General features: G+C 40.9%; 3 protein-coding genes across 4 annotated transcripts; all 3 read left to right on the forward strand.

The window, feature by feature from the left end:
* The first annotated feature begins 129 nt into the window (after positions 1-129).
* On the forward strand, positions 130-14,703 carry LOC131470552 (proprotein convertase subtilisin/kexin type 5). Of its 2 annotated transcripts, none has more exons than XM_058646452.1 (14): positions 130-347; positions 2,272-2,475; positions 2,554-2,622; positions 2,749-2,791; positions 6,758-6,903; positions 7,606-7,800; positions 8,505-8,570; positions 8,686-8,928; positions 9,603-9,848; positions 10,794-10,989; positions 11,166-11,371; positions 12,286-12,386; positions 12,691-12,862; positions 13,188-14,703. In XM_058646452.1, exons 1-14 carry the CDS (start codon positions 167-169, stop codon positions 13,568-13,570), a joined length of 2,451 nt encoding a protein of 816 aa, XP_058502435.1. In that variant the 5' UTR covers positions 130-166; the 3' UTR covers positions 13,571-14,703. The 2 variants fall into 2 exon arrangements, with proteins under 2 accessions (XP_058502435.1, XP_058502436.1); XM_058646453.1 differs by having other exon boundaries at positions 8,508-8,570.
* An 85-nt stretch (positions 14,704-14,788) lies between these two features.
* On the forward strand, positions 14,789-16,972 carry LOC131470553 (beta-1,3-galactosyl-O-glycosyl-glycoprotein beta-1,6-N-acetylglucosaminyltransferase 3-like). The gene has a single exon (XM_058646454.1). It carries the CDS (start codon positions 15,029-15,031, stop codon positions 16,328-16,330), a length of 1,302 nt encoding a protein of 433 aa, XP_058502437.1. The 5' UTR covers positions 14,789-15,028; the 3' UTR covers positions 16,331-16,972.
* Positions 16,973-20,955: 3,983 nt separating this feature from the next.
* Positions 20,956-22,218, forward strand: LOC131470004 (beta-1,3-galactosyl-O-glycosyl-glycoprotein beta-1,6-N-acetylglucosaminyltransferase 3-like). The gene has a single exon (XM_058645488.1). It carries the CDS (start codon positions 20,956-20,958, stop codon positions 22,162-22,164), a length of 1,209 nt encoding a protein of 402 aa, XP_058501471.1. The 3' UTR covers positions 22,165-22,218.
* The last annotated feature ends 557 nt before the right edge of the window (positions 22,219-22,775 follow it).

Consider the following 22,775-nt stretch of genomic DNA (forward strand, 5'->3'; position numbering starts at 1 on the left):
CGGGTCCAGCAAGTTATTTCAGAGCTGCTGTCTCGGTGGCCCATATCGATCTTTCAGCGCACACCATTTCTGCTGCTTCTGCTGCTGCTGCTGCACGGACACTGCGTCCTCGGGGACAAACCACGGCTGTTTCCCTCACTTGCAGTGACAGTCCTCGGGCACAGGCATGAGGTCCGCCGCCGCCGCCGCCTTTCCGATCCTGATCTGCTGCGGATTTATTGCATGCAGAGCCTCGTCGTTCTGTCCGAGCGGACAGTTCATGCTGAAGGGCCAGTGTGTCCTCTGCCATCCCACCTGCTCCGAGTGTGACGGACATGAGCTGTTTGAATGCACGACCTGTGGAGTTGGTGAGCGTGATTTCCTTTACGCATGTACTCTAAACACAGCGTGCATTAAACTGATAATCGTACCATGTTATTATTATTATTATTATTATTATTATTATTAATAATAATAATAATAATAATAATAATAATATTAATAATATTAATAAATTATGTTTTGTATAGTTTTTAGATAGGCCAAAGAGACAAATGCTTCATTGAAGATAGACAATGTTTCTTTCTTTTCTATAACTTTAAAGCCGCCCGTCTATTTTCCCTTATGTGGCCTCGCAGGTGCCAGAAAAAAACAAAACCATGTCACAGACTCATCTAATCCCTCTGAAGGAGAGGTGGAGTTCTAATTTTCAGCATTACAAGAACAACTTTGATGACTCAAAGCAAAGCTGCATAAAGGCTTGTGCTCTAGAGGAGGCATAGTCAGCTCTGGTTTACTATTTACTCTTAAACAATCAGTAGGCTGTAGGACTGCAGGCTTTTTTGTGCAACTTAGGGCATCATTGAACTGGGTAACAAACGAAGGTGTGATCATTTTCTGCCCAGTTTTCCCTGTGAAATCTGATCATGTTAGAATGGGGCCTTTGTTAATCAGGGAAAGAGAAAAATATCCCCTCAGGCTTGAAGTATTACTGTTGCATTTCACTGGGTACCTGTAAACTCTTTGTTTGCCTTTAACTCACTTGGGCAATCAGGAATTTCCACTTGTTGTGCAGACTCTGTTTTAAAGTCTAGTTTGCAGTTGAGCCTGGTTAATACAGTAAATGTCGGTGGTGTCCCTTCTCCTTAAACAATTAAACAACCAAGATCTCTTCCTCATTCCTCATGCCCAGTGGTTTGTTGACATGGAGGAGCCACAACTCTGTATGTGCTGTTATTTGTCTCTGGAGGGTATAAAGGCAGCAGCAACTCTGGTCCCTTTCCCCCCCATCTCACACATCGTCTGTGCAGTGCTGAGCAGAAGAGACAATGCTGTAACTCTGCTTGCAGAGATGCCTTGGGTGCCACAGCTAGGCTAGTGGCAGCAGGTGGTGGAATATTAATAAGTACGATAAGGGCAAGACTCAGTCTTTGCCCACAGCTATGATCCTTCGTCTGCCTCTGGTTGCCCTTGATTATGTTGTTTGGAGCATCAGTCGGTGATATCTCACGGTGATGGTGTTATTGCAGGTCTACAAGTCAACATGTTGGACTGCAGCCCCCAGATTATGATGTTGCACATGAGTTCCTCTGAGCTCTGCCACTGGTTTCTGTGGAATTGTTGTTTGAGTCCCTACACTAGTTGATCCACACACTGAATTACATCTCCTTATTTTGAGACAAGCAGCCTCTCCAGTAAAGTAACTGCATGATACTGTGTCAATGGGCCTATACTTGGGCCCGCCTCAGTTTTTTAAAATGACCCACTTGTAAGACGATTAAAAAAATAAATAAAAAATCCAGGCAGGATTCATATGTGGTTAATGACACCCTCATCAGAGGACAAAATGGATCATGTTCTGTCTGGTGAGTTTTTATTGATGCCGTCAGAAGGCAGGAAGAAAATGTTACTCTCATGTTTGTCATTACTGCCAGTATTTTTAGAATGAGTACCTTTTGCACTCTCACATGAGACACATGTACGGAATGTAACTGTTTTTTGCATACACACACTCCTTTTTGTTCTGTATATATTATGTTTTTTTTTTATTATTTTTTTGTTTTGATTTTTCTGCTCTCTGCATTGCCTGTATTCTTAGTTGATTCCCATATACCATACTGTTTCCTCTGCCACTGAAAATGCACCTTGTATGAATGTGTACATGCGGTTAGTAAAGTGTAGAAACTTAATTGCCCATCAGGGATTAGTAAAGTTTTCTTTATCTTCATCTGTGTGACTGTAAATAGACTGGGCTCTATGTTAACATGTCCTTCGTGTCCTCCTCCTCTTCAGATGAAGATGGACAGGAACATTTCCTTCACCAAGGTCGCTGTCGGACACATTGCCCTCGGGGACTCTATCCTGACAGGGGTCACTACGTGTGCATGCCCTGCATCGCCAATTGTGAACTCTGCACAGATGGCTACATATGTGCCAAATGTCGGGAACACTACAAACTTAAGAATGGTGTCTGCCAAACGGCGTCCTGTGACAAAGGTAAATAAATCTGAAACAGAGTTCTCGAACAGGCTGTAACTTAAGCAAAAGAGACATCATGCTGTATATCTGTTTCAGGACAGGTGCAGGACCCAGACACGGGTGAGTGCATTGACTGTGTGATGGGCTGCAAAACATGTTCCACAGGTAAGTTACATACATCCTGCGCCAGGATAAAATAATTGCACAGGTTATATGATCTTATGTTGCCAATAGTGCATTTAAATAAACGTGTTGAATTCTAGCCAATCACCTTTTCTTATTTATACCTAGAAAACCCCGAGAACTGCAACAGCTGTGGTGAAGGTTACTTTCTGTAAGTATTCATCTCTTCTCTTAATATTCTGTCTTTATGTATCATCAGGAATGTCATCAAATACATTATATACTGCATATCTATATCTGCATATTATATATGTTGTTCAAAAATAGTTTGCCATTAACAATAATCAGAATTGTTGCAGAATAATTGATTGCCAGCTGACTAATTGTTTGGATGTGTCAGAATAGGTGCTATGTTTTGTTTTTATTTGCATTGCCATTGTCTTTCTAGATACAAAGTTGGGTAATTCAACATGTGGTATGTGGAGCGAAGTACCATACTCTGCAACAAATAGTTAGGCATATTGGTTATATTGCTCATGCTGCAGGAACCTCGGTTTCACCTTTATTTCTGTTTACACCAACCTATCAATTGGACCCAGCACATGTTACAGAGCTAGAACAGAACTCCCATTGTGTACTCGTCCCTTGAGTTTATCCTACTGGTATCATGTGAGTCAGGTTACCTTCCATTTTCAGTCGTACACTGTTACCTGAGCCTTGGTTTGAGCACAGAAAAGTGGTCTGTCTCACAGAGAAACACTTGACAGAGTGTGTTTTTATGTGATGTGTGAGTAGGAGAGGTATTTATTCTCAATATGACTTTTCAGACCCAATTCAAAGAGTAGATGTGCTAAACAAAGGCTCCTTTTGGAAATGCTGTTGTGCTCTCCTGGAATGGATGGCCTGATATTTACACAGAGGGGTCCTTATACATAACACACATTCTTAAGTAGTATACTGTTGCCTAGTCAGCTGCTATTGTGAGTGAGTTGATGGATGCTGTGTGGAGGTCCAGCTGTTCCTTCTCAAACAACCACAACATCTTAGCACCAAATCCATGGCAACACCGTAGCTAGAGCAGCTTGTATTATCAGCAGTCAGATTCTCTAAGAAAAGATGGCACAGCAGAAGATGTCAAATTATAGGCTTATCGTGGTCATGCCTGTTGTTGTTGTCGAGGCTATTATCCTTAAAGTGGAAGGTATGGTGGCCCTGAATTGCCACCAAAAATAGGAAAACACAACAGCAAATAACAAAACACATTGGCAAATAACTAGACACATAACTACAGACATGTGTAAATAACTACAGACATGTGCAAATATCTAAACACAACCACAAAGCAAACACCACAATGACATTAACTTCAACCCTGAAAAGGTAGGTACCTGCAGGCAACAACAATCGTCGCTGATCAAACGGACATTTATATGTCGTAACTAGCACCATCTCAAGTTGTTCTACTTACTCAGCACAGCTTTATCTAAGAGGCTGATTTAAGACAGACTTGCACAGTCTCAGTGCGCACACCGATGTAATGAGTAATGCAAAATGGAAAACAAGATCGCTCTTTTTTCATCAGCTGAGCAAATGCAAACATAAAAAACAGAATACACACATATTGTCACGAAAAAGGCAATTGCCAAAGCTTGGTGGAAAAAAAGTGTTTAGTGTGTTTCATGTCACATGTGGATTTCACTTTTTAATGTAACTGTAGTCACTGTCGTCCCAGAAGTGAGGAGCCCAGTGTGCACAAAATGATTCACTTTGAAAGTAAGGATTTTGTCTTTATTAGAAAGGATTACACACACCAATTAGTGACAGTGAATTTGACCTCTGCATTGAACCCATCCTTATTACACAGCAGCCGTAAACACACACAAGATGGGCACGGGGGCAGTGGGCAGCACTTATGCTCATGCGTTCCAAAGGCTCATGCAAACCCTGAAGAACTTACCAGGTGTGTATATCATTGCAGATGAGGCAAACAGGGAGCATGATGTAAAACTGAGATGAATGCTAATAAGTTTAAACTACGACAGCAGTCGGTACCTTATATTGGACATCTGCTCACATCAGAGGGACTGTGCATTGATCCTGAGAAAGTGAGGGCAATCAGGGATCTGCCGAGACCGACAGATGTCAAAGGAATACAGCGGGGTACTATTGTAGGCATGGTAAACTACCTGTCAAATTGCTTTGCTCATCTGATTGTGAGATTGAGAAAGACTGAAAGACAAAATGATAAGTACACCTGCACTAAAATACTATGACCAGAATGAGTAGTTGACACTACAGTGTGATGCATCAGAAACAGGACTAGGGGCAGCACTGACTCAGGTGGGCAGACCAGTGGCATTTGGGAGTAGAGCACTAACTACAACAGAACGGGGCTATGCCCAAATAGAAAAAGAGTGTTTAGCCATAGCGATTGGGATGGAAAAAATTCATTCCCCTATTGGTAGAGAGGTGACAGTGCAGAGTGACCCTAAGTCACTAGAAAAATACACAGGAAGCCACTACTTAGTGCTCCTAGACTGCAGAGAATGCTACTCAGACTGCAAAAATAGGATTTAAGAGTGACTTACGTCCTAGGCCAAGACTGTGAACATGGTTAACTACCTACGTATCTCTGCCAAGAGACTGAGTTTGATTCGTTCTGCTACAAAACAGGACACCAAGACACAGAAGGTGATTAAGACGATTCTGATGGGACACAATCGCTCACTTCAGGAGGAAGTAAAGTTGCCAGGATGGTATAGTGTTCAGAGGAGAAAGGGCAGTGATACCAGACACTCTTAGAGCTGACGTCACACAAAGGATCTACTTATCACATTTAGGAGTTGAAGGATGTCTCAGACTCGCATGAGAATGTGTTCATTGGCAAGGAATGAATAAAAACCTTCATCTCCAAATGTGACATGTACCATCTCGACACAAAGAGAGACACTATGACCCCATGACATGTCCTGTAGACCTTGGAGTAAAGTGGGCACTGATTTATTTTCCTTAAATTAAAAATACTACTTGATAACCGTGGACTACTGTTCTCACGTCTGGGAGGTAGATTATTTATGTGACTCAAATAGTAGCACAGTGATCAGGAAAAGTTAAAGGCCCACTTCGCATGTCAGGGGATACATAGTTGTCTCTGACAATGGTCCACAGTATGTGTCACAGGAATCTCAAGGATTCCGCCAAATGTGGGAATTTGAACAAAGGACATCCTCACCTGGGTCGGCAGTGAAAACAGCCAAGGGTCTCAAAACAAGCCCAAAACAGAGACTTCTGAGCCGAGGGAGACTGACTCTTCTTCTGACAACAGTTAACGTTACAATTTGTTTTTGAAACAAGGAAAACATTGGGTGTCTACATGAAATTTAATTTGACGCTTCAAATCCCACAAAGGAAGGTAAGACAGGAAGTCAGCCGGTTCTATTTTAAGCTAATGCTAGTTAATGTCTTGGTGAGTCATGATTAGTGTGTGAAATGTGCTGGTTTGTTTTGCCTACTTTTGAAATCGATTTCTATGGTTTAATGTAGGTGTGGTGTCAGTATTGTGTGTCTGGTCAGTCAGACCAGATTATTTACATTTTAGGCTCTGTAGTTTTATTTATATTCATTTCTCAGCTGCTTTAGGCCAGATTTTTTTAAGATAGCCATCTCGTGTTTAATAGCTCAGTTAACCACCAAAGGACATGATAGGTCAGGTGAAAGGCCTTTGTGTCTCTGGGATATAAATAATACACCAATTACCATCTGTCTTGAGAAGAGGACTCTGATTATATCTCTATTTGCTGTCCTTTTTACTGACACGCTGCATGCTAGGATTGCCTCTTGCACGTGCAGGTTGGCTTTTCTCTGGTTCCACTATGTCAAGCCTTTACAGTCATCCATCCAGGCAGAAGCTGCCTCCAGCATTTCACTGTAAAGCTGAAATGAAATAGCTAATGACGTCTCTTTGATCTTTCAGTAGTTTTATTATGCACGTTTGCTTTGCATAGTAAAAAGGAGCCCCGTTTTGTTTGTTGGCTGATTTCACACACACACACACACACACACACACACAAAACCAAGGCAAGTTCTATCCAGACGGTTTGCTAATTGTTATAGATTATCATTAAATATTTTGGAATGGTTTTTGATTTTATTTTTGAATTAACATTTGCCTTCACAGTTTCAGACACCAGTGTCGCAGACATTGTCCACAGGGCACCTATGAGGACGGGGGCAGGGGTGTGTGTCTGTTCTGCCCAGCCCCATGCACAGATTGCAGGAGTGACACCAGCTGCCTCGCCTGCCAACCAGATTATTTCCTCAATGGTACCAGTAGCAAAATGTCTTCACATATTCTGTTTAGCACCATGTTATTGGGTTCAGGTGGCCATTTTGTTCTCTATAGAATAATTGTTTGTGTCTGATACACTCTTATGTCACGTTAGATGTGAATGAGTATGCATCTTGTTAAATTCAAATGATGGTAGTCCGAATCTTCATTTGGATTGCAAATCATGTCCCCGTCAGCAAATCTGTAACGTGAGATATGTAAATGTGAGCAAACAAGGGTCTAGTATGTGGCTCTGTTCCCTTGAGGTATCTAAGTAAAAGCTTTGAGATTGTGAATAAAGCCTACTAAAAATAAGGAAGGCTGGCTGTTCATGTATATATTTTCACTTGTATGATTGTACAGTGATCCATTAAGCAGTCCGTCTCTTCTCTACCCACAATATCCAGTTTTAAAGGATGAAAGGGATTCCTCTATGTGAAGGCAGTCAGATTGAATTTGGAGACTCTTCCTGGAAGGGTAAACAAAGGAGAACAATTTATATAACTGTGAACTTGAAGCACAGACCAACCTTTGTTTTTAAACCACCATAGCTGCTTCATACAGGGTAGAAAAAGATGGTAGAGTAGTAGATTGGATGTTATCTATAATGTAGTGCCTGCTGGTTTCTCTAAGACTGTCATTTGGTGGATTGTTACACTGGGAAATAATGCATACTCTGTACTGTTCTGCCCTGCCAGGAGGCGAGTGCATTAAACAGTGCCCTCAGCAGACCTACAGTGACTCCAGTGGGTGGCACTGTCAGCCTTGCCACAGCTCATGCCTCACGTGCCTTGGACCTCGTTCAACGGACTGTGAGCTTTGTCTTGGTGGAAACCCTTCTCTTCATGGACAGTGTCCTCTAGTCAACTGTCCACCGGGACAGTACTTTGACGGTATGAGGAACAGGCTTTTTCTCTCTTCTTTTTTTTTCTAGCTTGTATCATAAGAAAAAAAAAATAAAAATAAAAAAAAAACACCAAATACAACAACAAGTACATGGGGAAATGTAATAATATAAAACAAAAAAACAGAGTTAGTTCTTAAAGTAAGTTATGTTCAGACTTGAGTGCATGTGTTGCTTTAATTTATGCTTTATAATGTGCAACTACTGGTGTATTTGCGATTAATATACTTTGCAATGTTGCTGTATGAGTTGAAGCACAGTAGATACAAGTAAATACATAGAAACTAAACTAGTAAAAAAAAAATAATTGACAATTATTATTTCTTATTTATTAATCCTGGAGGATGATGTCCTACTCATTGTCTCACCCTGCCACACATGCACTATGTCATCATTCATGCAGGAGCCATTTTAGTTGAATGAATTCAACAGGATTCTAATTCTTGGACCATCAAGTGTCGTTTGTAGTATAAGTATATCATTTTCAGGGAATGTCACACTTGTGATGCGGCCTGTAAAACCTGCTTTGTTTAATTAAAATAATTTACTTCTATTGTGACATTAAGTGTAATTATAGCTTATAGTGTGCCATGTGTGTATGTGTGTTGTGTTGTATGTCTTGTGCTGACGGTTATTTATTTAGGGAGTGGTATTTGTAGATGTTGACATGTTAACTGCAAACATACCCTGCAGAAGATGGGACCTGCAGACGCTGTCCTCCCCACTGTGACGTCTGCTCAGATGACGGGGCCTGTTACAGTGAGTTGTCTTGAAGGGCAAATCAAAGTTTTAGAAAACATGTTTTGATGACATTATAAAATGAATTGTAAAACCTTGCATCAGATCCTGAAATGTCTCCACCTTATCATTTCAGAGTGCAGTTTCCTCTATTTGATGCTGAATGGTGTGTGTAAAGCTAGTTGCCCTGTGGGGTATTATGAGGATATGGAGGAGGGCCGCTGTGGTCAGTGTCACCCTACCTGTGCCACCTGTGCAGGGCCCTTGGCAGATGACTGTGAGACCTGCTCAACATTTAGCCCCAAACTCTACAAGGGTGCATGCTTCAAAGACTGTGTGACTGGTACTTACTATGAACCTGAAGCCATGGAATGTCAAGGTGGGCCTCTGGATTCACAGACAAGACTTATATATGTATTGACTATGCACAGCCCACTTGTGAAACACTAGAAGAGATTCTAATCGATCGATCACCAGTTTTAGTAATGAAGCAATGTTTATTGTGTTTTTTTAGAAGCACTGATTGAACTTTACCTTTTGCAGCACCCCAGACAGCATACTCCAAAACAGCTCCAGCACAAACCGAGCACAGGCAGGGTGCATTGCAGGAATAGTGTATTAGACTGCGTTAGAAGTTACAGCGACCATCAGGATATGAAATTGTGATCCTGATAAGTGCAAAAAATTAAACTCATACAAAAGTGTAGACCGGCCACAGAGAAGAAGAAAATATTTGAGCTGTTGTTCATGATAGCCAGATACATTTCCCATTATAATAAGGGTTCTCAAGTCAGCAAAAACAAAAGTGGTAAAACACAGAATTAATTAAAGCTGCAAGCCCTCACACATACTTTTTTTTTTTAGTTTTGAGAAGCCATTGTTCTCATATGTCATAGGTGAGGTTGAAGTTTTGCCAGTTTCATAAAATAGTTATTTTCTTTTCTTTTGTCCAAGCACTAACACAGATTTGACGAATTAATCTGGGGCAACTAAGCAGACTTTTTGTAATCTGAAATAATAAAACCTTTATTTCTGTCTAACTTGTCTGTGCAGAATGCCACCAGACTTGCACGACGTGTTCCGGCTCTGATGCAAACCAGTGCACTCAGTGCGAGAAGGGACTCGTGCTGGATCCAAACACATTGATGTGTGGTGTGACGAGTGACACGGACTGTCCACCTGGGACCTACCTACACGATGACCAGTTCACCTGTATGGGTTGCTACAGGCACTGTTACTCCTGTGATGGGCCAGGGAACAACGAATGCAACACTTGTGTCGTACCAAACTACCTCCATAGTAAGCCGTTTCCCCCAGTGTCCAGTAAAAGGTTACATCTTATGAATCTTAGCCATATCCATATCATTATCCATATACATCACTTTATTTGTACTGTACCAATATAAAAGCCCTATGAACTGATCAATGTCTTAAAATGATGAAGCGTTTGTTGCCATGGTGTTTTGAGCTAATACCCTTACTTTTTACTGGCAGATTATGAACACACCGAAACAGAATTACACGTTGGTGCCTACATTGTGTGCAGTTTCCAAATTTCCAAGCATGACATACCTAACTGCACCACTCCCTGTTCCTTGAAAATGATGCAGTGGGATGGTGTATCTTTCTGTTTCCCGTAATCATCCCTCATTCATACTTTATCTATTCTGGTAAATCTTGTGACCAGGAAGTGGATGAGGGAGTGATTGGTCTGCATTGCATGTTGCTTTTCTAGTCTTGATGACTACTCAACCCTGTTTGTAATAATAATAATAATAATAACAATAGATTTTATTTGTATTGCACTTTACATTTGAACAACAAATCTCAAAGTGCTACTTTTATAGAGCGACATCTATGTGCAGCACATTATTTCTATCACTACTCTTTGATAAACATTCACAGCAACGTGGGGTTAAGTGTCTTGCCACATCGCCATGTAAATTAGCGGACCCACGAATCAAACACACTGACTAGCACGTGCATTATTTAGCAATGTCTCAAAACAGGTTTTTCACGACAGTACACTTTTATCTAAGATGTAATCTAAGATGTGCACAGAACAAAACTTTCACACACACACACACACACACACACGCACGTGCACACACACCTAGAGGATGAAACAACACAAGTTTGATATACTGGGCCTAGTTCGTTGCAGAATAAGTTAATAAGTATGTTTCAAGGTGAATAGGAAAGGAATGGAGTTGACAGTAATGAAGTGTGTATACTGTTTTCCAGACAGCACATGTGTTAGCGAGTGTCCAGACGGAACGTACAAATCGAGACAGGATGTGGATGGGAAGGAGCTTGGACTCTGTCTACCCTGTAACCACGTCTGTTCCACCTGCGACGGAGCTTCACCGAGAGATTGCCAATCCTGTTCTCCAGGACACCTGCGACTCCTGCATCTCTGTGTCACTCACTGTCCCACAGGGTGTTTGATTTAATCAGTCATAAATTACGGCAGCAGTATATAATCTGTAGAATGTCTCCTCACCCCCATACACTCAGCAATAGTTGTTTTCATTTTAACAGTAAAGCGCAGGCCTTTTTTTCAAAATTTTGAATTATTAATTATATTTCTAATAATACTGTGTGTTTTTCCTTTAGATATTTCAAAGAGGGCTCCCACTGTGAGAAATGTGACCGGTCCTGTGAGGGGTGCACAGGACCAGGTCCTGATTCCTGCAGGGCCTGTCCTCCACCTCTTCTGGAGCTGCAAGGCACAAAGTTGTGTGTTCAACACTGTCCACAACGCTTCTATCCACACAATGACGGATGTCAACAGTGCCACACCAGCTGTGAGACATGCATTGGTAAACATGAATGAACAATACATAATTGTAACTCAACCATCATAAACCAGGTGAAGACTATCTATACTAACTATAAACCAGTAGAAAAACAGTGATGAACACACAAAACACAAGTAGGAACAAAATGAAAGCTTCAGCATCTACCCAAATGTATGTTTGTTTAAGGGCATACTTGCTTTAAAATAAATATCATTTGGTGTCTGTAGCTGTAGAATCAGAGGATTTTTCTTTTCTTCTTACAGTGGTTGCCACCTTGCACTGCTATGTTTCTACAGCAGCCCAGACTGTTCAGCCAGTTCAGCTGTCTATGTAAACAATGAATAACAAAGCTATTTCCCTGGAAAGGGATGGGTGGCAGAGAAGTCATCTCTTTCCACTCTCACCATCAGTTTTCTACTAATCATAGCACAGTGGACTTGAGAATAAGAGCTAAAAATCAAGCCTAGGGAATGCACATTTAATGCAGCTTTGCAATAATAATAATAATAATACATTTTATTTGGAGGCGCCTCTCTGGGCACTCGAGGACACCGTACAATACATAAATAAATAAAAACAAAAACAAAAAAATATTAAAAAATAAAATAAAAATATATATATAAAAGTAAAAATAAGAAACGACAATGTAGATAGTTAAGTGGGGTAGGCAGTTCGGAATAGGTGAGTTTTTAGTCTTGTTTTGAAGAGTGTGAGAGAGTCCAAGTTCCTGAGGTCCGGTGGGAGTGCTTTCCAGAGTTGGGGGGGCAGAGCGGCTGAAAGCCCTGCAATAACTGAGTGACTTTAATTATGATATTAGTTCTGCACATAATGTATCCTAGTATCCAGCTGTAGTTTATTTCTTACTGACATGGCAAACGTACAAAGTGTATAAACCATCAGAACAAATACTGAACATTGTGGACATATGTTTGCAGAAGCCTCACCTCAAAGCTGCCTCACATGTGACAGGGGCAGCATTTTAAAGGACAAAGTCTGCTATCCACGCTGTGAGGAGGGCCGCTACTTTTCGTCTGAGGTACAGTCCGCGTCACGCATGACACAGGGTTTTTACATCATAAAGGTGGGTGTGGGCTGGTAGGGGTCATTGACTGGGTTTCAAATTCAAGTAAATGATTAAAAGCACTTGCCACATATGATAAAGATTATGGCCAGTCAAAGTTGACTTCACTTTTATTCCAGTGTCTTGTTTCTGTCTGGGAAGTGCTCCCAGTTGGAATGTTATGATTTGCTGAAAGTTGTGGTGTTAGTCAGTCTTATTAAACCATATCAGACAATTATAATCAGGATGAAATAAGATTTGTGAAATTGCACCACCCCAGGAAACCTGTGAGCCATGTGACGACTCATGTAGGCACTGTACTGGCCCCAGACCTGACCAGTGTCTTACGTGTCACCCTGACTCTGCTCTTCATGCTGTGGAGAACCGCTGTGCCCGCTGCTGTCAGGCTGCTGTCAATGACACTGACTGCTGTGTTTGTGACAGCCGCTCAGGTAAAGTTTACTTTTCAAAGGATATGCTACTACCAGTCTATTCAAATGGCGCCCCATAACCCATAATTATATAAAATAATTACAGCTAATACTGTGCACAAGTTCTTTTTTGATATATGTTTTAAATGTGTCATTAAATGCTGCTTACTGGCGTCAGAAAATGACTGGCCCAGCTAAATTTCTTGGTTCGTAAACGCGGCCCAAGCTGAGTTTGTATTTGAACGTTCCTGCACTATTACATTATTTTATGTTACAGAAGCCATGATGCGATGGTTTTGCTGATAATGAGTGAAATCTGCTTAATACATTTCTGTTGTTGTTCTAGCTCTGTGTGTGGAGGCTCCCCACCCCAAATCAGGAGTTGGCCAGGGAATGGACCTAAATATGTCCTCCAGAGGTGTAAATCACACCCCTGCAGCCTTGCCTATTTCCCTATTGCTAGCACTGGGGTTGGCTCTGGCTGTGTTCGCCTTGGTCAAAGCTCATGCTCGGAAAAGGTTGTGTTGGGGCCAAAGCTATGAAAGACTGAGTGGCAGCGCCAGCATCAACATGCCCCATGGTGTGCCTGAGCCGGACAGTGGAGACGAGGCGGATGTGGTGTACACCAGTAGAGGTGGCTCAGTGTATCGACGCTACAGCTTCATCCATGAGCAGGACAATGAGGCGGACCAGGATGTGGATGAGAGCACTTGTCTAAATCAATCTTAAATACAATCCAAACCAGAACTTACAATAGGTCCTGAAGTAAGGAGTGGCTTGTGGATGTACACTATTATCAAGACTGACAGGTGAATTCAAAGACGTGTAGTAGCCTAACTACGATGTATCTATGTAGTTTTCTTTTTCAGCTTTTTGTGTTTTTGTTTTATTCTACAAAGTGCCTGTATCTTTACAATGCACATGACCTTCAGTAGTAAAGGTCAACCGACATCGGTTTTTCTATAGCCGACACCGATGTTAATGAGTCAGGGTTAGCCGATGGCCGAAATATGCTTTTTTTTCCTTTTTCTGTTGATTAACAAACAGATTGCTTACAAACTAAATTATCACAATCTAAAAGAATAAAAAAAAACAATAAAATAGCTTTGTTGTGTTACACAGCCTTGTATGGGCCATGCAAACCATCTGTGACAGATAGACCAGATTTAGTGATGAAGCAAACTGTGCAAAAAAAAGTCTTGCACTCTTTATCGCGGCATCTGACATACCATTTGATCCTCCGCAGTAGCAAATAAACCTTATCATATCTCTGTGAGGAGAGCACGTCTGCTGTCTGTGATCGGGGCAGAGTAACGCATCTCTCACTCACGCCGTGTTCGTGTGAGCTGCTCCACAAAGAGTGAAATTCTGCGACTATGACAAAAGTGTAGTTTATGTATCAAGATGGGACATTTTTATCGTTTGGCAGCGACGACGTCGGAGGTCAACAGGTCAATTTTTTTTAACGCTGGCTCAGAACTTATAAATAAAAAAACATTTTCTGTCTCACGGAACACATTTTAAAAACATTTGAGAATTGAAATTCTAAATGAATGAGTCATTTAGAATTTGAAAATATATTTTATCCGTCAAGCGACAATGTCGGAGGTGCCATCCATCAATAACACTGGGCTGCCTGCGGACGCGCCTGACTGTAAATCAACGTACTTTTTTAATCCATCGGCCGAGCGATTTATCGGTCGACTATTCAGTAGTTAGTTGTAGGCAACTGGACTTGCTTGAGTAACATGTGAAGACATTTCACCACCTCTCATCTGAGAGTAGAAGCCTCTTGAGAACCTTCTAGGTCAAATTTACATGACATTGTGTACGAATAAATCCATATATTTGTGTATACAGTATGTACTGTATGTGAATTTCTTTCTTCTTCTTACATGATATTAAAGAGGTATTTGTGAAACCATGAAGTGACCACATAACTAAAGTAGCTGAAATGTACATGATTTACAAATATAAAAGAAAATTAAAGTGACCCTTGTTCCTCTAGTTAAACCTGAGATATGCAGTGTTGAGAAAGAATGCTTTGACATTTGACACACCTAGTTGAAGGGCTGATAATGTTTGCCCATTTGTGAAACCATAAATGACTACAGCTCCTCCTCTTTAGATTTACCAAGAAACTGCATTGAAGATTGTCACTTGAGTTGCATTTTATCTGACAAGAGCATGGCTTCTCTAAGGTTGCCACGTTGCAGAGCTCTATTATTTTTGAGGACCCTCTGTCTCATCTCCATGGGTATGTGCCTTTTACTTTTACTTTTGAGAGATGGCTCTGGCAGAGAGCCATTGTCAGATCATGTGATACCACTGCAATTCTCTATGGACCTGCCTGGATGTTCAGCTATCATCACTGGAGACTTAGAGGGCAAGAAAAGTGAAGTAGAAGCACTTCTGACATCAAAGAAAAAGACGAAAGTTTTATCCACGGATTTCTACCTTAATGTAACGGAGGACTGCACATCTTACATTAACTGGAGAGGGTTCGTTACAGTGCCTTTCAGTCATGAAGAAAGGGATTTTCCTATTGCATATTCCATGGTGATCCATGACCAAGCGGAGATGTTTGAGCGACTTCTTCGAGCAGTTTATGCACCTCAGAATGTCTACTGTGTGCACGTGGACCAAAAGTCCCCTAAAGAATTTCACATGGCTATCCAGGCTATTATTTCATGTTTTCCCAATGTGTTTATAGCAAGTAAATTAGAAAGTGTGCTGTATGCCTCGTGGAGCCGAGTGCAGGCTGATCTTAACTGCATGACAGATCTGCTTCAGTCACCCATCAAGTGGAGGTACCTGCTCAACACCTGTGGGACAGACTTCCCCATCAAAACTAATGGAGAGATTGTAAAGGCACTGAAGGCCCTCAATGGAAGAAACAGTATGGAGACTGAGGACACAGTGGGCTTTAAGAAAATGCGCTGGCAATATCACCACAATGTCTCAGACACTATCATCAGGACGGACATAAAGAAAAGTCCTCCTCCTATAAGCGTCCCAATGTTCTCAGGAAATGCCTACTTTGTGGTCACCAGAGACTTTGTGAAACATGTGATGCAGGACAGAAAAATCCAGACTTTTATGGAGTGGGAGAAGGACACGTACAGCCCTGATGAGCACATGTGGGCCACTCTGCAGAGGATGCCCTCTGTTCCCGGGTCAGTTCCTACCAACATTAAGTACGATGTGTCAGACATGCAAGCTATTGCTCGTGTGGTGAAGTGGAGTTTTCTAGCAGGCGATGTAAGAAATGGAGCCCCATACCCTCATTGCACTGGGACTTACAGACGAGCGATTTGTGTATATGGAGCTGGCGACCTCTGGTGGCTCCTGAAACAACAGCACCTATTTGCCAATAAGTTTGATCCCACAGTCGATGATATTGCCATTCGATGTATGGAGACAATTTTACGTCTTAAAGCCTTGGGTAATGATCCGTTGCAAAAAGATCAATTTTCTGTTATTCTGTAATGCTCATAATCATTTGCACTGTTATGGTAATACTCCACAGTTAATGCAGATAACTAAGCATATTAGAAATGTACGCATTTATTTATTATCAAAATATCATTTGATATGTATATATACATATATACATGTATGTATATATATATATATGTTACATTTGAATCCTGTCTAAACACCTTGTCACTAAAAGGTTGTGGAGCTGTTATATAATCATCTTTCTTGTCACTACAGCAAAACTGGCACTTTATTAAACTATTATATATATCTAAATAAATGTATGCCTATTTTCTATATGTCTGACTGCTTACTGCAAAACTGTCCAGCAGTTCCTTTGACAGGCTTCAAACTCGGCGGGTGACTTATTGAGGACACCACTGTGTGCATTGGGGAACAAAATGGCTATGTTTTTCTGAATTAATTTGATTAATTTTCCTGAATGGCCACACGCTCTATATATGTGCACTATACTGGGTGTAGCTGACACTAGTAAAATCACTTGTCATTGTTTAGTTGAATTTAACATTGATTTAACGAGACCTGGGATTAATATAGAGGCTATGTAACAAAAATAATAAGCTCATAAGAATAAGCAAAAGTGTGTGAGAGAGACATGATCACCTCAATAAATCATTACATTTGGAGTGGTCACGGGCCAAAACAAAAATGTATTAAAAAACCTGTTTTAATTTGGCATCTTTTTGTCTTTCCATTAGATATCTGTAGTTTAGATTTTCCATAGGAAAAAAAGACGATAGTTTTGTATTAAAATTAGTTCTGAAATAAATAGATTTTATACATATAAGTTTATTATTTAAAAATTAAAAATGTTGTTCTACTTTGATGCTTGCTCAAACATTACCTCGAGTTGAAAAATTTTGGGCTCGATCTAATTTTTAAGATGTCTAGCGCAGCAGTCCCAGCCTTCAGCAGTCAGAGCAGAGAGGAGACACACCACTCCGCGTCCAGGCTGCAAATGAATCGCGCATGCGCATGGCCGCCGCAGTTCCGGAAAAAGATGCTCATCCTCGGGCAGAGAGCAGCGCTCGACCCGGTCCTGAGAACCAGAGTCACTTGTGTTTTTCGAGGGGCGAGAAAAATCGAGAAAAAAAATAAAATAAATAATAAAAATAATAATAATAATAATAATAATAGAGCATGTAACCTCATATAATTACATAGCAAAAGCCTAGTAATGATAATAGGCCTACTACTACTCATAATAATAATGATAATAATAATAATAATAATAATAATAATAACAAGAACAATAGCAATAATAATAATAGTGTGGGCCTAAAAAGAATTGCCTGGGCTATCTATCTATCTATCTATCTATCTAAGGGGTGGTGTAGTGGGGGTTGCTCCAGGAAGGGGGGGGGGGCCCAGCTTGCAAAAGGTTGAGAACCCCTGATCTATGCCCAAGTCTGCCCTACGATCCACACCGTGTTGTTCTGTGTGATGTGGCATTTGCTGCCTTGACAAACCTGCTACACCTTTGTGCTTTCCAATCATTACTGAAGCACCATCAGAGTTCTCTCACTAAGGAAGCTCCAGCTCACAGGATGCAGGATGCTAATGATTGAACTGCGGAGGAAAAGAGACTGGTGGACATAATATTTAATCACAAGCTGAAAAAAAAAAAAATCATCTTCAAACATACTTATTAACTGACTCACTAGTCACTGTACAAACACAGATGACATAGATTGTGAGGCTGGTGGCGTTGCTTTTTATTTTTCTCGTATCTCACTTAACAAATACTGAGTAGATGTAAATCTCGGTAAGTCTTTATGACACTCAGTGGCCAGAGGCATGGTTTGCACAACGCTAAGTCAGACCACGTTCTCTTTAAAAGTGTCATGTTGTAGCTTTGAACTTCCTTCCTTTGAATTCAACTCTCAGCAACCTCCACTCAGGACTCCACAATGACAACAGAGTAGAGGTTTTCATCTATCACCTTAGTGGATGATTCTATGTGTATCTTGATACATGGGCTTGGATTCAATTTGATGCAATCAGATTTGATGCAATACAATTCTGTGTTTAATGAAGACAAGCGCCCATCAGTTACAACAGAAGAAAAACAAAAGAGTTACTGAGCAGATCAAAGTTTGGATTGGAGTTATTAAGGTCACCTGAGAGCAAAAATGTTTGTGCGTGTGTGGCAATAGGTATGTGGACGAGCAAGACAAAAGGTACAGGGACAATGTTGGCAGAGAAGAAGTTGGGCACTAATGTGTAACGTTCTGTGCCAGTGAAAGAAAGAAGTCCCTCCTCTAGATCAAGGCGAGTCTCCAGTTTGAGGCTATTGTTCTTATCATTAGCCATAGTATTATTGTTTTTTTTTTGTTTTTTTACGTTATAATTAAAGTTACCCTGCTCTGAGGGCAGTAGGACCACTGTTTGTTTGAAATAGCAATGCACATAATGGCCTTAGGTGCACACAATTACTGACGCATTGATAAAGTAGCAGTAGTAGATGAGGAGCAACATGAAGTCCTTTGAGTTTACGGATGAATATCCATGATGTGCTGATCAAAGGTAAGTGTGTTACTCTGAGGTAACAGTGAAACTGTCCACTATTTCAACTGTTCGGTTATGAATGACAGTGGGGTCAAGGGGGGCTGAACACGGGTGGCAAAGGCTCACTATGGTATGGAGGCAGTTGGCGGTGACACGTCTTGCTTTCATAGTTGCCTGGCCCATGACTCACATAGCTGGAACAGGTTATTCTTTATCAGACAGTCTTGTGACATTTCACAGAGAAGCAAGGACTGAAGTCAGACTGTGACAATGCCAGAAAAGCGAATCACACCCTGAGCCACGGAGGTCAGGTCTGGCAAAAAATGCGATATTGGCATTTGAATTTCACCGAATTTCACGAATCTTGGTGGCAAGATGTTATAGACCAAGATGAACGAAACCATCGACCGTAACCATGGCCTCAACTCAACAATTCAATTCAAATTTTGGTGTCCATTTTGGCGATTTGCACCCTACATAAATGAGCGAACTCGTCCAAGCGCGTTTGTCGTACCGACATAAAAAACACGCCAGATTGTACTAGTTAGGGCCCGAGCCACGAATGGCACGAGTGCGAGGAACCTATTGTTATCCTTCAGATTATTAGTATTATTATTATATACGTGGCTTTCCGGTCATTTTTGAAGGGGGTTAACCTGAAAGGGCGAAAATGCAATATTGGCATAGGTCCCAAACCCGTGCGTTGCTCAAGGGCTCTATAGCACCTCCTAAAATGAAAACAGAGGCAAAATTGAGTTTCACTGAATTTCTTGTTATTATTATTATTATTTCCTTATCCAAACCTAAAAAAATCTAAATAACCCCATAAAATGTTGGGAAAACAATTAAATCCCTCTCTGACAATAATAAATAATAATAAAACTATAACTGTGGGGGGGGGGGGGCCACACGGTTGTTGTAGTGGTTTGTATGTTCTCCCCATGTGTGTGGGTTTTCTCCAGGCTCTCCAATTTCCTCCCACAGTCCAAAAAAAACCCAATATGGGGATTAGGTAAATTTGACACTTTAAATTGTCTGTGTGAGAGTGGATGGTTGTTGGCTATGTCAGCTGAGATTGGCACAGCATCCCCCACGACCCTCTGGTGGAGGATAAAGTGGTAGGTAATGGATGGATGATAACTGTGGGTAGGGCGAAGGCACCCTCGCTTGAAACTGTGACACTGAAGTAAAGTTAGAAAGATATGCACAGATTCAAACCTCCGCCAACGATAACATTTGAATGACAAATTGCAGTGATGTAGACAATAAGCGACAACCTAATTTTCATCAAAAAGAGCTGGAGAAACTACATTGATCTCTCCATGCAGTCGTCAGTGAGAGTGGAGCACAGGGATAAAGCACTGTGTGTTATCATGGACAGTAGCACTGTGACATTTACAGAATCAAAGACGGCTCTTTTTGGTGAACATGAGCATCTAGCGTGTTGTCTACATCACCATGATTTAAAATATGTCTTGCATGTGTTTCAACAATCTATTTATATAACTTTACTCCTGTAATAACTTCATAGCCAGACTTTTATGCATTTCCATTATTTTATGAAAGTTCTGATTTGTGTGCCAATTTTCCCATTTTCACCAACGTTTAGTACCTATTGCAATAGGTCCTCGCACCACTGTGTGAGTGTTTGGGCTGTAATTTAATAAATTGTTGCCCCTAAATCAACCTGAGATGTTAACTCTTTAACACCTAAGCCTCAAAATGTCCTGCTTATTTTAACCATAAAAGTACCAGAAAAATGTATAAGAATATGAATATGAATATAAGAATATAGAATAAGTGATTTTTTTTAAATTTTTTTCAGCATAACTTTAAACATCTGGCAGTTTTATCTGGCAATTTACTGCATGTTAAATAGTGTATTAACAATTAAAAATGAAGAGGAACAAAAAATGAATTTTTTTTTAAATCAAATTCCAACTCCTTCCTCTCTGGCAAAAAGACAAACTCTTTGGAATTTGACACACCTAATAGGAAAGCTGTTTTGAAAAACACTTGAGTTGCATGCACCTGACAAGAGCATGGCTACGACGAGGTTGCGACGTTGCAGAGCTCTATTATATTTGAGCTCTATTATCACCTCCATGGGTATGTGCCTTTTCCTCATCCTTTTGGGAGATGGCTCTGGCAGAGAGCCATTGTCCGATCACGTGATACCACTGCAATTCTCTCTGGACCTGCCTGGATGTTCAGCTATCATCACTGGAGACTTTAAGGGCAAGAAAACTAAAGTAGAAGCACTTCTGACATCAACGAAAAAGACAAAAGTTTTATCCACGGATTTCTACCTTAATGTGACCGAGGACTGCCCATCTTACATTAACTGGAGAGGGTTCGTTACAGTGCCTTTCAGTCATGAAGAAAGGGATTTTCCTATTGCATATTCCATGGTGATCCATGACCAAGCGGAGATGTTTGAGCGACTTCTTCGAGCAGTTTATGCACCTCAGAATGTCTACTGTGTGCACGTGGACCAAAAGTCCCCTAAAGAATTTCACATGGCTGTCCAGGCTATTATTTCATGTTTTCCCAATGTGTTTATAGCAAGTAAATTAGAAAGTGTGCTGTATGCCTCGTGGAGCCGAGTGCAGGCTGATCTTAACTGCATGACAGATCTGCTTCAGTCGCCCATCAAGTGGAGGTACCTGCTCAACACCTGTGGTACAGACTTCCCCATCAAAACTAATGGAGAGATTGTAAAGGCACTGAAGGCCCTCAATGGAAGAAACAGTATGGAGACTGAGGACACAGTGGGCTTTAAGAAAATGCGCTGGCAATATCACCACAATGTCTCAGACACTATCATCAGGACGGACATAAAGAAAAGTCCTCCTCCTATAAGCGGCCCAATGTTCTCAGGAAATGCCTACTTTGTGGTCACCAGAGACTTTGTGAAACATGTGATGCAGGACAGAAAAATCCAGACTTTTATGGAGTGGGAGAAGGACACGTACAGCCCTGATGAGCACATGTGGGCCACTCTGCAGAGGATGCCCTCTGTTCCCGGGTCAGTTCCTACCAACATTAAGTACGATGTGTCAGACATGCAAGCTATTGCTCGTGTGGTGAAGTGGAGTTTTCTAGCAGGCGATGTAAGAAATGGAGCCCCATACCCTCATTGCACTGGGACTTACAGACGAGCGATTTGTGTATATGGAGCTGGCGACCTCTGGTGGCTCCTGAAACAACAGCACCTATTTGCAAATAAGTTTGATCCCACAGTCGATGATATTGCCATTCGATGTATGGAGACAATTTTACGTCTTAAAGCCTTGGGTAATGATCCGTTGTAAAAAGATACATTTTCTGTTATTCCGTAACGCTCATAATCATTTGCACTGTTATGGTAATACTCCATACTTATAATATACTAAGTATGGAGTATACGTATATACTATGTCATATTTGAATCCTGTCACTATAAGGTTTTAAGGAGATGTTATATAATCATCTTTCTTGTCACTACAGCAAAACTGGCACTGTATTAAACTTATATATCTAAATAAATGTATGTATGCCTATTTTCAGTGAATGTTGATTACTGACTTTTATTTATTTTTTTAAACGTGTTTAAAATAAACCTACATACAAGGAACGTCTGACTGTTAACTGCAAAACTGTCCAACAGTTCCTTTGACAAGCCTCAAACTTGTCAGGTGCTAAAGACACCACATTGTTCGCTTATGTGGGCTCCAGGGCTGTCTCATTTTATTTGAAATTCGATATTATTTTGAAGGCCGGATGTTCTCACTCATCTTCAACTAGTTCCCTCTAGAGTCCAGCAGAGGGCGCAAACAAGCCCCAGCAGCCTGGAACCTCTTCTCTCAGAACTGAGCTTCAGATGATCAGAAATCATGCTAATACATTTTCAAAATAAAACACCAGTAAAAACATCCACTCTGTA

This window comes from Solea solea, chromosome 12, assembly GCF_958295425.1.
Source record: "Solea solea chromosome 12, fSolSol10.1, whole genome shotgun sequence".
NCBI classification, from domain to species: Eukaryota; Metazoa; Chordata; class Actinopteri; order Pleuronectiformes; family Soleidae; genus Solea; species Solea solea.

Excerpts from the sequence above, each read along its gene's own strand:
- LOC131470552 (XM_058646452.1), top strand. The coding sequence starts at position 167 with ATGAGGTCCGCCGCCGCCGCCGCCTTTCCGATCCTGATCTGCTGCGGA. Across the intron at positions 7,801-8,504 it reads ACCGGGACAGTACTTTGACG|AAGATGGGACCTGCAGACGC; the intron begins GTATGAGGAACA and ends CATACCCTGCAG. Across the intron at positions 11,372-12,285 it reads CAGCTGTGAGACATGCATTG|AAGCCTCACCTCAAAGCTGC; the intron begins GTAAACATGAAT and ends ATATGTTTGCAG.
- LOC131470553 (XM_058646454.1), top strand. The coding sequence starts at position 15,029 with ATGGCTTCTCTAAGGTTGCCACGTTGCAGAGCTCTATTATTTTTGAGG.
- LOC131470004 (XM_058645488.1), top strand. The coding sequence starts at position 20,956 with ATGGGTATGTGCCTTTTCCTCATCCTTTTGGGAGATGGCTCTGGCAGA.